The 15,838-nt window shown below is 48.1% G+C and overlaps 1 protein-coding gene across 7 annotated transcripts; it reads right to left on the reverse strand.

Annotated features, from left to right (window-relative positions):
* Positions 1 to 4,295: 4,295 nt before the first annotated feature.
* On the reverse strand, positions 4,296 to 14,972 carry LOC142884824 (SUN domain-containing ossification factor). Of its 7 annotated transcripts, none has more exons than XM_076020748.1 (24): positions 14,599 to 14,972; positions 13,054 to 13,168; positions 12,770 to 12,925; positions 12,417 to 12,661; positions 12,204 to 12,305; positions 11,964 to 12,096; positions 11,759 to 11,876; positions 11,547 to 11,671; positions 11,383 to 11,450; positions 11,189 to 11,296; positions 10,994 to 11,099; positions 10,653 to 10,673; positions 10,294 to 10,349; positions 9,411 to 9,493; positions 9,097 to 9,162; positions 8,932 to 9,000; positions 8,722 to 8,812; positions 7,160 to 8,515; positions 6,988 to 7,075; positions 6,779 to 6,883; positions 6,107 to 6,273; positions 5,651 to 5,745; positions 5,499 to 5,569; positions 4,296 to 4,976 (listed from the first exon to the last, which is right to left on the reverse strand). In XM_076020748.1, the coding sequence occupies exons 1-24, from the start codon at positions 14,661 to 14,663 to the stop codon at positions 4,512 to 4,514; spliced, it is 4,074 nt and encodes a 1,357-aa protein (XP_075876863.1). In that variant the 5' UTR covers positions 14,664 to 14,972; the 3' UTR covers positions 4,296 to 4,511. The 7 variants fall into 7 exon arrangements, with proteins under 7 accessions (XP_075876863.1, XP_075876864.1, XP_075876866.1 ...); XM_076020749.1 differs by having other exon boundaries at positions 11,964 to 12,099; positions 12,417 to 12,643; positions 14,599 to 14,971; XM_076020751.1 differs by having other exon boundaries at positions 5,499 to 5,551; positions 5,651 to 5,742; positions 11,964 to 12,099; positions 14,599 to 14,971.
* Between the last annotated feature and the right edge of the window lie 866 nt (positions 14,973 to 15,838).

Raw genomic sequence — 15,838 nt, forward strand, 5'->3', positions numbered from 1 at the left:
GTGCACGTCATGCGTGATCATCCGTTACTCCGGGCCGAACGGTACGCATCCTCTCTCGTATTTAGTCAATATGTCACATCTCATCTGTGCGGCGTCTCGGCCGTGTGCAACACCCGCGGAGGGAGCTGGCGAGCGAGTGAGCGAGTGAGTGAGTGAGTGTTGAGTGCGGGACTCAATATTGTATGTGAACGTGAACATTGGCATGCATTTATCTGAAAGCGTGTCCATTATGAAGCCTGGGAACGAGGCTTGGGTCTCGCGGGGGAACAGACGCAAACGCCTCGTGGTTCTGGGAGATGAAGGAAGGTCACGTGACGTGACGAGACGAGATTGGCGCTGAGGAAATAAGCGGAAGTGAAACGTGGAAGTTTCCCTGCACGAGGCTGTTGTTCACACATACACACACCTGCAGCCCAGGCATTCTCAAGGGTGGCGTGTTGGCAGCAGCATTTTATTTTATTTTTTATTTTTTGACAGTCTACCTAGGCTCTGCACACTGGGCACAATCACAAACTGACACTCCAGAAGTGCAGCGGCACCTTCAGAAATATTTCACGGGGGCGACCAGACAAGTGTGAATTTCAGGATTTCTATCATGTTGTCAGTCTGGGTGAAAGCTGTGCCTCAATATCCTCACATTCATCAGTAGTTGCACAGCAAACATCTTAATATTTTCATTTCATTTTGAGGGTTTTTTCCACTTAAGAAGAGAAATATTCTGCTTTATCTAGAGCAGAATTACTGTAAGAAAACATTGCTGCTCCGTTCTTTTCCTTTACAACTTTTTTTTGTAGTTATTTTACAGTTGTTCTGTCCTGGTTTCCTACTGTTGCTCTTGTTCACTGCTGTCACTTTTCCATTCCATTGTTTGCTAATGTAAGAGTCAGGACCTGCTCGAGGTTTCTGCCTTTTTTAGACAAAAAGACACTACCTCCTCTGTCCACTGCCACCTCAGTACTTTGTCTGGGAGGAAAGCACTGGCACCAGAGCTCCCTGGTGCCCTGGTCGCTGCTCCGGCAGCATTGGCTCCACTGAGGTGTTAGTCATGGCCGACATCGTTTCATCAGCAGCCTCCTGGCCTGTGGCCTCCACCATCAAGACGACTTAACCCGCTTCCAAATCGCAAAGCGCAGCAAACCCAGGAGTGTAATGAGGAGCGCAATTTCAGCAGGGGGGGGGGGATTAACAGGAGGGCTCATGAAGTTGGTGAAAAAGAGGGAAAAACACTTCATGACAGAGAGCGTAAAGTCCTGTTTAATGCAGTGGTCTCCAATGGTATCCACAGAACATCAAAGACTAAACCCCTCCTCCCATCAGCAGCACCCAACCCCCCAATCCACACTGCTCTCGCACACACACACACACGCACACACACACACACACACAAAAATCCAAGAAAGCAAAGCACCCAGAGGATTATTCTCCAATCACATGCGCTGACGAGATCCTCTGTTCCTCACCATCTCTCTCTCTCTCTCTCTCTCTCTCTCTCTCTCTCTCTCTCTCTCGCTCTCTCTCTCTCTCTCTCTCACACACACACACACACACACACACCTCTTCCCACCCGCTCAGAGGCAGAGCAGGACGGTGGTGGTGGTGGGGGAAGAAGGGAGGTGGGGGGTGGGGGGTTCAGAGGAACACACACTGAAGGAAGAAAAACGTGCGCAGGCTCTCACTCGCAAATCAAGGTTGTGTTCTCCATTCGGGCAGCGCTTTATGAAATATGAGCCACCTCCAGTCACAGCGCTGACTGAATGTGTTCAGTCATCGGGTCTGACGTCAAAGACACTGGCTGGTCATTAGCCGCATGTTAAAGGGGACCTACAATGAAGAAACAGCTCTTTAACATGTATTTTAGCATTACTGGCATGTCAACTAAGACACCAAGTATTTCTAGATAGCTAGCTAGATAGCTGCCTTTTTCCCTGTTGCTGTGCTGGAACAAGCCCTTTGGATTTGGATCAGCTCGTGACGTAGAAAGTAGAAAGCAAAGTTACTGATTATCACCGCCAGGAAAGATGCAGCGACCTTAACGTTGCCGTGAGGTGAACACAAAGTCAGAGTGGAGAGCGACACCGCCGAACAAATCAAGAGTTTGGAATAACTTTAAATAATAGAGATGGAAAGTTGGACGAGAGTGCAGCCGCAGGGCAGAGATGAAATCTCACGGTGTTGGCTGCTTTATTAAATTGCAGTATATGGAATCATTGGATTCCAAGTGAGGGTTGGGAGGTATGAGGGGGTGAAATAGGTCAAAGTGAGTCAGAGCAGTGAGAGGTTTGTCCTCAGGTCCAGGTCGACATTTGGAGGAAATGGTGTGCAGGACAACGGTGACCTTTGACCTTCACAGACCGATGAGAGTTAGATATGATCAAGTAATAGACAACAAGCTAATGATGCTGTTAGAAATAGAACTCATATATATACATGTGTGTGTATGTGTGTATGTATATATATATATATATATGTATATATATATATGTATATATACATATATATATATATACATATATTAATGTGTATATCTACAATTCAAACAATTTTGCTAAGATTCAAATGTTTTGTTTCTGTTTAGCCTCTTTTTTTTTTTTTGCCGGTAGCCTGACAAGAGAGGAGGGTAAACACCTGGACCACCAAAATGAAATCACACACACAGCAGCAGCCCAGTCGGGAATATTTTACCCCACCTACCCCCCCGACCCCACCCTCCACCCCGCCCTCCATAACAGCAGTGTGGATAGAAAACAGAGTGGCTGGGAAAAGAGGATTGCAGCCGTGCATTTACAGATAATCTTTGCAGCGAGGTAGGGCAAAGAGGAACCCAGGAACTGTGCTGGCAAAATGAAGGGGAGGAGACAGGGAGGGGGGGAAAGAGCATCAGGCATGTTTATCTGCCCGAGTCTCCCGCGACCCAACCGGGTCAGATGAATAAAGAGGTTTTAACCTAATTTCTCACATCCAACACTGCTCGCAGCGCAGCGGCGCCTGACCACAGGGAGAAGAGGCAGAGATGCTCTGTGTAAAAAGTGATGATGATGATGATGATGATGATGATGATGGAAGTAATCCTTTTTTTTTCTCAACTTGGGAGCTGCATGATGATAAATGCAGCGGCGGATCAGAGGGATGCTACCTTTGAAACACCCGCTCAGTCAGAGTGCTGCAGAGAGACGCGTCCACAGCACCAAACAGTCTGAGCACTGGAAAAAACCAGGCAGCAGTGTGATCTGGGGTGAGTCAAGAAAATGGGTGGGGCGGATTGAGAGAAGCATTAGCCCTTGAAGTGATTTACTTCCATTCTGTGTAGTGACTCATCACATGGAAAAAAGTAGTGACAGTAACAGGAGGAGGGAGAAATTATGAAATGAGACTTTATACCACGGTTACACTGCCCCCTTCTGGAGCAGCGCTGTAGTGTATTCTGTTGCCTGCAAACCTTGGATACGTCCTCAAAAATCGTGCAGCAGGTGAGGACGTCTTGTTGTTGTTTTTTTTCCCCCTTCAACAGCATGTTTTTTTTTTCTCTTTTCCTCCTTAGTCCCCTCTGGAAGACAGCACATCTATTTCTCTTGCCGTCTTACCTTCCAGCGATCCAGGGTCGTGCCGGGTCAGAAGAATTACTCGGCTGCAGCCCAGATGGAGACATTATCCACTTGAAGCTAGTGAACAACCCTGCGAGCAGTGGACTGGGCCAATCTCAGCTCAAATTATAGAGGAATTCACAGCCAACTAGCACAGGGGTGAAGGCAGAAGGCAGAGATCTTTGTGACCACACTTGACTATTTTTGTCTGGACCTGCTGGTGGCACACAGGGCTGTGGACGCATGACTTCACCTGATAATTATATCGGTAGCCTAATAGCATAATTGCCTAAGTAATATTCTTGGCCCAAATTGTGATATCTGGAAAAAAAAACAAAAAGAACAATGTGCTTGCTAAAAAAAAAAAAAAAGTTGTTTTTTCTTGTTTTCCCAAAATGTTCAAATATGATTTAGGCAACTATGCTATTCAGCTAACGATATGTGTATTCAACCCGTTTGCAATATGCTTTCTTACCACTAGATGCCATCACATTTTACAGCAATTTATGAAAATCATTTTGTGCACTAGTTAGGAAGTTAGGAACGCTTACGTCAGACTTGTGCCTATTCGCTGCAATGGTTGTCAACTGATTAATAAATGACAACATATAGAAGACAGATTTATTTTCCAAAGGATGTTGCTAATCAACAAAGAAGAAGTGAAACTTTATAGAGTAATTTATTTGTTAAATATGCACCTCGAGCAGACAATCCTGGTGAGCAACAAAGAAGCTTTATTGCAAAGCAGGGAAGACATTCCTTCGATATGAAGTCTGACAAATAAAAACATCTGGCAAAAAAATAAAATAAAGACGGACAAAATCCCCACTGGAGAGGTAAACCGATTGTCTCACATCGTAGCGTTAAGTTGCCCGTGACAACAGAGATGAACGTGGACCTTGTGGAGCGTAAGCAGGAGGAGAACTCGAATCAAAGTGGAACCGAGAGGCCGGCGTTGGGCCCGAACGCCCCGGAGCTTGGCTCCGTCCTGGCCTTCATCAGGTCCTGAATGGTAGAAATGGGCGGCGTCGCTTCACTGCCGTCCCTCTGCAGCAGCTCCGCCACCACGTAGCCGCCATGCTTCGGACGCCTGCGTCTCGATGCCCGCTTGTCCGCCCGCGTCTTGGGCGGCGGGAGTCCATCGCACATGCGCGTGCACGCCGTGGTGATGCCGCAGAAGGACGGCTCGTCGGAGTGCGAGGAGCCCTCCGAGCTGCCCTCCGACGCAGAGTCTCTGAACGCCGGCGGCATCAGCGTGTGCGTGAGCAGCGCCGGGTGCCGCACGGCGGGGGCGCCGTTGCATTTAGCGCCGCCATTGCACAGCTCGGCGGTGGAGAGGAAGGAGGCCGTCACCGTGTCCACCTTGTCCAGGGATTTCACCTTGCGCCGTCTCCTCTGTGCGGGGAGATACGGAGGAGGAAGAAACGGCGTCAGTGAAATCTCACCGCTGAAAAAGGTTTTCTATCCAATGAAGTTCCTTCGTTCCACCGCCTCCACGATCTGTAGCACGCTTAAATCACCCAGATTTGAAAGTCGATTTTGCATGTGTGCAATATTAAGTTATTTATTGTACAGTATTAAGCTGTTTGGGTCCATATAAAAAGGTTCACTGTTCTATCTGGAGGAAGATTTTTTCAGTAGATATCAATGCTGGAACAGCAATTCCTGTTGTCCAAGTTTTACATTTTGGCCCCACTGTGTATTTGGGTTTGACACCCCTGATTTAGAGCTTTTTGCTAAAACTCAAGCTGTGACCTTCCACAGATTTTATTCAAAAAAAAAGAAAACAAGGGGGGTAAAAGTTCAACATTTCTTATTTCTGTAGAGTGTAATGACAGATGGCATATGGAAGATATATTTTCTTAGAAACATTCATTGTTCATTCGATGGAGCGCAGCAGCATTTCTCTCCACTTACCTTCCTGTTTGCTGGACACAGACCGTGGGTGCTGTCTCCATGCATGTCTGCATCTGTCAGCACAAGATTGATTTGATTGATTTGATTGATTTCTGTTTTTAACCAATGATGAAAATTCCCAACAGACATCCTTTTTGTGCCCCCCCGCCTACCTCCAGCCGTGGCCAGCTGCAGCGACTCCGAGTGTATGAGCGGGTAGGACGCGCTCCTCTTCAGGCCCGTCTCGTCGCAGGCAGAGAACTGTCTGCTTGGGAAACAGTGACTGCGAGGTTAATGACGCCGTGTAGAACCTTTGTCCGGACGACGTTCGTGGCAGCGCCGTCACTTAGTGGGTTCCAGCTGTGACGTTCTTGATGATTAATCGTCTCAATAAAGTGACTTAATGACTCAGAGCCTTTCAAGACGCCGTAACCTCAGACTGTGGGCTGCAATCGCTCATTTTGAGCTGAATCCTTAATCACACACACAACCTCTCGACTGGAGTCACGACTTTGCCTTCCTGAGTGGAATTTTTCTACGTTCCACTCAGGATCTTACACACGAGCAATGCACCTGTGTACACACGTCTACATTTTCAGCAGGAAGCAGCAGCGTCGGGTCTCTCCTACCTTTCAGGAAGGCAGCAGGAGTAGCTCTTGGCTGTGGGAGGCTCCAGGTCAGCGGCCAGAGGGACGGGGGCGGCGGCGGCAGAGTGGCGGCGGTGGGTGAACAGCAGCAGGCCGAGACAGAAGCACAACAGCAGAGACAGCAGCAGGTAGTTGTGCCTGTCGGCCACCTGTGAGACAAGCCGGAGCCATGACAGAGTATGAGGACGGTGAAGCATGACAGTGGAGTGGAAGCCTGCACTAACAACAACTAACATGCACTGGCATGAAACACAAGTTTTAACCAAAATTCAGATGCTAAAAATACATTTGCAACATGTAATATGCTAATAATAAACATGAATTAATGTATCTGACCTGCTAAGCGTTTGGTGATTTTTCTCTGACACCACAGCTTGTAAGACAAGTTGTCTGACTGACAAGTTGACTGAGGTCAACAACAGAAAATTGGAATTTACATAATCACAGATTGTGATACACTTTTCCATTAAATCTGTAATTTACAACTGCACTCATCAACGTTAAAGAGTTGTTTTTTTTTGTTTAATACATGCGTCACAGGTTGTAGGAGTCACAGGTCGTCCTAATTCTCGTCTGTGGGAACAGAGTGACTAACGCCCCCTGCTGCCGCACTGCGTGAGGATGAGTCCGTTGTGCCTGCGGCTTTGTATTCACCTCAATCTGCAGCTGGCTCACTCGGACAGACAGGTTCAGAACCAGCTGAGTCACGTTCTCCAGCTGGCCCTGCAGCGACTGGATGGACTCGGTCTGCCGCTGATCCTGCGCGTCAAGAACCAGAGACTGAGACTGAGTCTCCACTAGAGGGCGGTGTAACAACGGCTTGCACAGCATGGTTTATCATTGAGAGCCCTTGATTTCCTCACCTGCTCCTCTGCTATCCTGGAGGTGTTCTGGAGTTTAATGATGGTCTTGTTGAACGCCTTCTGCATCTCCTCCATCTGTTTTCGATATCTGCAAGTGAAACAAAGCCAAACGTGAGAACGCCGAACTCAGACTGGACAGCGGCTGGACAGCGGCTGGACTGCGGCTCCTCACCTCTGACTCAGCTGCTCCAGGTAGCGCCCGCTGAGCGACATGTTCATCTCCAGCGCCTTGATGCGGTTGTTGAGCCGCATGAAGACGGACTCCTTCTGGCTGGAGCCGTGCACCGGGTTCCCGTTCTGCTCCGTGCCGTTGGGCGGGTCGGCGTAGATGTCCAGGAGGGAGGACGAGACCGGCAGGAGCGGCGGGGGGGGGGACGCCGAGGCGTCCTCCGAGAGGCCGTCCACTAGCGCGTGGTCGGCGGAGGGTTCGGGCTCAGCGAGGCTGTCAGAGGCGGGCGGGGCGGCGACCTCGGGGACGCCGGCGTCGGCGTCGGGCACAGCAGGCGCTTCAGACTTCTGCTCCACAGCTTGGGGGGGGCTGGGACGGAGAACCTGAGTGTGACCTGCAGCCTGGGGGCTTTTCACTGGACTGATCATCTCCGGCAGAGGAGCTCCGCCATCAGCTTTCTCCCTCTCTGCCGCCTCCTCCTCCTCCTCCTCCATCACGGCACCGCCTCCCGTGGCGGTGGGCTGGTTGTGGGCGGAGCCGCTCGTCTGGGCCGGCGGCTCTGCGAGCTCCTCTTCAGCTGGCACGTGTTGATTGTTCTCCGGCTCCTCGGAAGAGAGCTGCGGCGTCCTCACAATGGGAGTGAGCTTGGCGGAGGAAGAGTCGGTGGCGCTGGCTCTGGGCAGGTTGGAGCTTTGACTGGGCTCCAGCTGGGCCGCCTCCAGCCCAGCAGGCTCTTCAGGAGACTCTCCTGCGGCCTCTGGAAGCGGCGGCGGCGGCGGCGTTTCCGACGGGCTGGCTCGGCTCTCTGGCTCGGGCTCAGCAGCTTGTTCTTCTTCTTCACGGGGCTGATGTACCTCATCGCCAGGGGGCTGCTGCTGCTGCTGCTGCTGCTGCTGTTCGGGGCAGGCGGTGGGAAACACGCTCTGGTGCCAAACAGGTGTTTTCATGGAATGAATCGTTTGCCGTTTGTGCAGCGCCTGGCATTTCCTTTTTTTGTGCAGTGAGGCTGAGCACTGCTGGTGGAGATACTCCTCCAGGGAAGCGGCACAAGAACAAAAGGAGGAAAATGGAGACAGCAGCGTGCAGTAGTCTTGGATTCCCCGCCGGCGCCCATGATGATCCCGCTCTTTCTCTTTGTCCTCATCCAGCTCCTCGTCCTTGTCCAGGAGGGTGATGGTGGAGCTGATGGGTTCCTCCTCGTCTTGACCTAAAGGAATAATAACTTTTTCCTCCACTTGGGGGAGCTCCTTTACGTTTTCTTCAGGGGAAGTTGTCTCTGACTCTGAGGTTTCTGCAGAGGATGCTGAGGATTCAGGGGCTTCCGGGTCCGGTGAACCCGTTTCCTGCTCAGTACCTGGACTGGAGGGAGCCAAGTACAGGAATAAAGATAAATCACCATAACAACAACAATGTTTCAGCACAGGCAAAGACCTTCATATAGAAGATATTTGGCATTAACACGGAAGCCTGATTTATGCAACACTGAATCACTTCGAGCATGAACACACACATTCCAATCTCCACACCCACACTTGTGAATTCAAAATTGCTCTGTGCTCACTCACACTGGGGGAATGTGTGGAGCAGTAGTCTGGCCAGTGGCTTCAAGCTGAGTCGACGGCTCAGTCGCGTTCACTTGCTGAGATGAGACGTTTCCTGCAAGACAAAGGTGCAAAACAGTGCTGAGGTGAAAGGCGAACCATCCTGAGACTGTGAGGCAAAACAGGATGTTAACATAGTTTATCAGCACAACTCTCTCACTGCACCGTTCGCACCTTGCATCTCTGGCTCCCCTCCACCCAGGACATTGACAGCAATGTTGTTCACCATGTTCAAGATGGCATCTGCAAAGGAAACATAAACAGCAGAGTGCTGAGTGGCTACAGGCTGAGCAGCGGCCTCGTCTTCAAAGCCATCCACACTGGCATACGCAAAATTACCTTTGGCTGAACCAATCAGGTTCTTGGATGATTTGGCTTCACCAGATGCATATCCAGCAGGATAGTCTGTAGGGGGAGGAGTTGTCAACATGTATTGTACATCAGTGTGGTAAGTTGTATAAATCTGCCTCATTGAATTCAAACACAAGGCCTGGGTACTTTGAACAACTTCATTATTTAATTCCCTTACATTATTAAGCAACACTGTGCAAAGCTTAAAACAGAGCGACCTCCAAGTTATTTTTTAGAACTATTGATAAAAGGAGGAAAACTAAGTGCAGATGCTGTAAATACAAAATGTTGTCAGATTTTACCCAAGTCGTCATCGGGATCGTCTGGTCTCTCAGAGGGATCAGCGATCTCCTCATACTCCTCCACCATGCTTGTACCAAACACCCTGGAGGGGAAATACATTCAAAAAATGCAAAGATGACAAAAAATATATACATATAAAATCTTTCTACAACCAAATGCAACTACATTTGATAGCCTGTAGGGGGCGCAGAAGACATCCGAACATATAGACAAGATTACTTTAACAGAAAAGTCTTTGTCAAGCACCTAACAACAAGCAAATGTCAGGAAGCCACAGACTACAAAAGGATGCATGTCATGTGTATGTCACTCATCGCTTGAGTGCTGCAAAGAGGAAGAGGATGGAGGAAGGAATGGACCAAACGTTTGTCTGCCATTATGTTGCCCATTAGTAACAGTTGATTTATTGCATCTTAACGCTACTTCATGCATTTAAACAGAAACCAGACAGAAAAAAGTGAGCTGAAGTAACTTTAATGAGAATTCAGAGAGTTTTTGTTGCGAAGGAGAAAAGCAGGTCACCAACTGCCCCTTTCAAGTTTTTTCACACAGTGGTTATTCCTGGATTGCTTCCAGGATCCTATGTAAACCCATTCATCCACCTGTGGATCTGCCCATGTGTTTACATGTGCACCACTTCACACCGGGGGAACTGATAACACATGCGGCTACAAGGGTGAGCTGCACACATGTCAAAAATAAAATGTATTGCGACAAGCTAGAGTTCTTGTAGAGGGAAAGTTCAAAGGAATGGTCAGAAAACCCTCAGTTTTGTTTATTAAATAATTAACATGGAAAATAAAGTGTTCAATTCATAAAAAGTAATTAAACATCTCTGCTCTCTTATTCCTCAATTACAGGCTCGTGTCGAGTGTTTGTTACCTGATGAGACTGAGGGGACAGAAATGTTCAGAACCAAAGTGAGACAACAGCTCAACCTGGAGAAAACGACAAAACAAAAGTCAGATACTATTTAGGAAATGTACACGGTGATCAGCAAATATGAGAATCTGTTGTAGAATCAATATGACACTAAAATAAACAATCTAAGACTGAGAAAAACCAAGAGCTCAGTGAAACGGATCATTTCCCACAGTTGATTCACAAAAAAACTAAATATTGGGCATCAAATCACTGTATGCAGTATTTCCTGGTATTAGTTTTGCAGGAAGCAAAGCAGGTTAGACCTGACTGTTAGAAGTTTAGTTTAGTTTATAGCGCTGATGGAAATGCAGGCTAACCTTTATGTACTTGGTGAACATCTGAAGCGAGGACACAGAGAAAGAGAGAGACAAGTTTAAAGCAATGTACTGATGCATTCAGAACAGGAACAAAGGTCAGTTTCTTTTCACTGCAATACAACAAATTAACCACGATGCTACCAATACCCCAGCTAGACAGTCTCATTTTACACTTTTCCAGCATATTATCCAGAATTACACCTCGTGACTGCCCAGAAAAGAAAAAAGGTGAAAAGCTGAGAAAATTCAGGCAGAGAGTTCTCAGAAACGGCTCAAGTGTGACTCGGCGGGGTGTCTGCCAACTGTGAAGCACAACAGCCACTAGGAGTAAAACAGCTCACCTTGACGTATTTAGCGTAAAGGTGTTCGTCTAAAGGGAAACTCTGAACGGTTCGCTCATCTCGAGCATGAAACGTCCCAAGTTTCTGCCACTTGTTGGTCGGATACCTGCGGGAGCAGAATTACACCTCATTACAAAAGTGTTCCGACATGAGGAAAATACAAGGAAGTCCTATGTTTGATGGCAGAGCTCATACCGATCACTGATGGAAACCAGGAAGTCTTTGGGAGTTGAGGAGAAAAGCTCAAAGTTGGCAATGTCCAACTGCTTCACCTGGACGGGCTCACAGAGCTCAATGATGAACCTGGAGGAGGAGAGGGAGAGCAGAAGGACTCAGTCTGGCTCAGGAGGAGAGAACACGGCGGAAGAAGAAGCTAAACTGTGACGTACCAGATTTTGTTGCTACACGGGTTGAGCATGTACAGGTCCATGTTCTCCATCAGAATGGCCGAAGTGCTCTGCACGGAACAACACGGCAAGTAAATTGATGTCTACGATCATTTCAAACGTCTAGAACGGGTTCTTCTTGGGTTGTGGCTCGGAACGTGCGGCACCTTTGCCTCCGGGTTGGCGCCGAGGATCTTGGCCCCACACTCCACTGAAGCGTAGTTGTTGAAGTTCTTCTGGACCTTCTTCACCGCAGGGGGAGCACCGTTGTTGGCAGTGTGAACTGACTGAGCTATTCAGGAGGAAACGTTCACAACAGATCACAACTTTGAAGCCAACCGTGGCAGAGCAGTGGTGCTGAGACGACTGTGGCTCTCACTCTTCTCTTTCTCCACTTCCATCACCTTCCGCTTCCACTCGTCAAAAGTGGGGATGTCCTCAGGGTCTTTAGAGCTCACACTAGAATCTGTGTCTGCGGCAACAGGGGAGCTCTGGGCCTGTCCAAGATAATGAGGAAAGCAGAGCTGGGACACTTCCTCTGGCACGGAGAGGAAAATAGCTCAGGTGCTGTCGGAGTTCCTTACTTGCTCCATGTGCGACGTGTTGGACTCCAAGTGCAGACTGCCGGGGCCGGCAGCGGAGGTCAGAGGAGGCTCCGTGTGGGTTTTGGTCCCAGCAGCGTGGACGTTGGAGATGTTCTCCAAGATAGTTGGAGGACTGCTGTGAGGTGAGGGGAGGAAGTTATGAGCACGCCCAAGCAATCAGAGTCCAGCTGACAAATATTCTAAAACTGTATGAGAGTGAATATTTTTAGCTCGTCCCACCTGTCAGTATCATATGGGTTTTTCTCATCTTCACAGTCAGCTGGAGGCTTGTCGGCTTCAGTCGTCTCAGCTGCAGCTACATCAGAGGTTTCAGCAGGCACACTGAAAAAAGCAAAATATGTTCGCGTTATTTTATTCCGGCAAGCATTTTGTTTAAAGCCATGACCTGTTTGCAGTTGAACCATGAAGAAGTCTTAATAAATAACACCTTACCTATCTGGGGTGTCATCCTGAAGATCAATTGCGCCAGACTCATCTTTAATCTCAGCAGCAGGTTCAGGCTCAGGAGAGGAGTGTAGAGATGTTGCTTCCTGCTTTTGAGTATTAGCAGCTTCAGGAAGCGGCTCTTCTGTGATTTGCTCAGGAGACGACACAGGCGGTGAAACTCTGTCCTCTGCCTTCAACTCCACATCCAAAAGTGGCTCCTCCACCTCAGTGGTCTGATGGGAAAACAGACGCTGATGAGGGAAATGTAAAATCTGCAAGCTTATCAGCTGACGTGAGACTGATTGATGAAACACACATTGATGATGAAGAGCAGGACAGTGCAGTGTATTGTTTCTCACCTCTGAATATGGTTGTCTGTACTGTTCTGCTGCTGCTGCTGCTGCTGCTGCTGCTGCTGCTGCTGCTGCTGCCTGCTCCTCTCTTGGCTGATCGTCCTCTACGAGCCGATCATTGCCAGACATGGACACCTCAGGTACTAACAAGCCTCCTTCAACCTGTATATAAAAAGGTCACCACACATGCAGATATTAGTGAAACAATGCAAAATGTTATCTGATGGGAGCACATAATGACATGTAGATAATGTTGATGAATGTGATTGGTACGGCACAGCAGAAGCTACCTTGAGATCGTGGACTTTCTCCCCCGCCTCTTCCTCCGAGCCGACATCCTGTGAGGACACCGGCCTCTGGGACTCTCCATCCGTCTCTGTGCAACTGATATAGCAGCAATGATAGCTACAACAAAAGGGGAAGGTAGTCAAAGCCATTTGATAATGAAACATTTCTCTGAATAGATTGCTTATATGTAAATGATTACTTTAACAGCAGCTCAAAATATGAAAAGGAAACATCAATTTGAATGGTAGACCACAGCAGATCTGAGTCACATACTGTATATACAAAAGCAAACTTGCAAACTTTAAAGCACCTAAAAACTGAGTTCTTTCATCAACACCGACCTTGAGCCACATTCAGGAGACAAGTGTTTATCTATGCCAGTGACAGCAGAGTCTAATGATGCAACACTGACCACCAGATCACTGTGACCTTGCGAGTACTTGGGAGTAAAACGATAGCAACAACATTGAGTAAGTTAGTTAACGTTGCCGTGAAAGCAGGCCTGGCTGAGAACGTGGCTAGAAAACATGGAGTTTGGACTGGAACATTGCACGCATGGTTGAGACGCTTCCCGACAAGTCCTCTGTTATTACAGGCCTGAGTGCGTGAAGGGTGCCTCGCATGTATCAAACCACAATATGACAACACACTGACAGAGAACAACACAGAGGATGGACAACACGTTAACAGCAGCGCGAGTCAAGTGCTCACAGTCACACACTTGACGCCTTCCAATGAGAACGAGTTCTGGAGTTCCGCTGAAACGAGGTCAGGTCAATGTTGCCAGCACAAATCTTTAATACCGCGCGACAACTTTCGACTCCTGCGAATGCAGTCATCGGCGCGTTTAACGTTTTGCTATTATCCCTGAACACCACGGCACCAGCTCATAATCACCCCCTATAATCTCCTTTACTGCTGGCTTTGCCGTGTCGCTTCAGACCTACACAGTCCACAACATACAGTTGACAGCAAAGCCCCTTAATCTCGTCGAGTGAAGGGCTGAAGGAGCAAATCTGATAGGGAGGCTGACGTTTGCTTCGTCAGTGTGGAGTCTTGACAGAAAATGCCAGTGACGAAGAGTCAGCATATGCGTTTGGGTGTGTAGCAGGTCCCTCTGAACAAAGTTAGCGGGACACGTCTCAGCAAGAGCTCAGGTCAGCCCGATAACGCGCGCAATCTTGCTCCATGTCATTGAAGTAACCCTCTGTCGTATCACTAAGTTGCACAATGCTCAAGTTTCACGTTTAAGAGTGTGTGTCGACAGCGAGTCAGCAAGTCCGCCCACGGTTTACCAGGATGTTTAGTCAGCTAGCGTGCTACGAAGTACAACTAATAGCGCCGCGGACAGAAGTCACAAGTCAGCGGCTGCCACATCATTAAATGATGTCAACGCTAGCTAGCTTGCGAGCTAGGCAACGTAACACGTACATTGACGTTTAACACTAACTAGGGCTGTGTTCATTCGTTTTAGGGGTTTTTTCATAGCTTATACAGGGACACGTTAGCAACACTTGCGCAGAATACATTAGGTATATTGAACTTACCGACAAACTACGGCTACACACAGCCACAGTGACACAACTCGACATAACACAGTGGTCATCTTCATCCCTCTCCCGCCGGGACAGACATCGTCGCCGTGCTCAGAAAAGCGCTCGATCTTTTCGGCTAGCACTCTCCTGGACTAAAGAATAACCCCACCGAAAAAAGTAAATGGCCCGCGGTGCCCTGCCCGCTCAGCTAACGTTAGCGGCTCCGCTGTTAGTGTGTGATGCTAGTCGTTGTCACCCACAAACAACCTGTTCACAACTGTCAGCGCGTGTCAGCGCGCAGCTGGCCAATGAGAAAGCAGAGAGCGCGTTGCGCAGTTCGAAAGCAGCGTGTGTTGGGAGCGCTCGTTTTGTTGTCCTTATGCAGCCGGCATGGGCGGAGTCTTTCGATAAAGGGAAATTCAGGGCCTGCAGGAAGGCCGTAACATGTTCAAATCATCTCACTACCGCTTGCACCTGCGATCAATGAAGACAGGAACTGTTCCATGGTCTAAAAGAAATAAACCTGAAACACGAGACACCATGGTGAGCAGTTCAGTGGGTGAATAACCCACCAAAGCTACATTTACAGAAGCAGGAAAATATACCAAAAAAGATTAAAGGAAAAAATTGAACATGTATGCTTTGCTATTTTTATGTTGAATAGGAATAAAGAAGATATTAAAGATTGGCAAGGCTTGAAAGGAGCTCATTAACACCGTGGTCGCCTAGGGGAGACCTCTCATCTGTCTCTATTGGGGGAGGAAAATAACATATTGATCGAGAAGGTTGGCCGCTGTTCAACGTTTCGCGTGGATAAATAGTTACCACTCAAATTGAAGGAGACATTGGCTGCACATGTAAAACGCAAACAATAAGCACCCCATCCCTAAATGACCACAAAGTGATTGAGTCTCGGCACAGTGAATGAGTACAATTATTGACGGTTGTCACTGCTGCCATCGTGTGGTTAGAAAATAAAGTGTTTTAAAGTGCTCTGTGCGCGCGCGCGCGTATTACCACAATTAACAAATCAATATTTATGTCTTTTATACATCCTTAAATATTCAGACCCAGGAAATACATCTGCCACTTTAATGAGGAACAAGTCATGTGCTCATTTTTAAGAATTAAAAAAATCTCCCCCCTTTATTCAGGACCAGTTACACTCTATTGCCGTATCCATGCACAGTTCAGTATTATTGTAGATTATGGCAAGTCAGTTAACTTGAAGGCTGCAGTGTGCTTTCAAGTT

The sequence above is a fragment of the Nelusetta ayraudi genome, unplaced genomic scaffold (assembly GCF_046127955.1).
Source record: "Nelusetta ayraudi isolate G7.1 ecotype Tasmania unplaced genomic scaffold, CSIRO-AGI_Nayr_v1 ptg000011l, whole genome shotgun sequence".
Taxonomy (NCBI): Eukaryota; Metazoa; Chordata; class Actinopteri; order Tetraodontiformes; family Monacanthidae; genus Nelusetta; species Nelusetta ayraudi.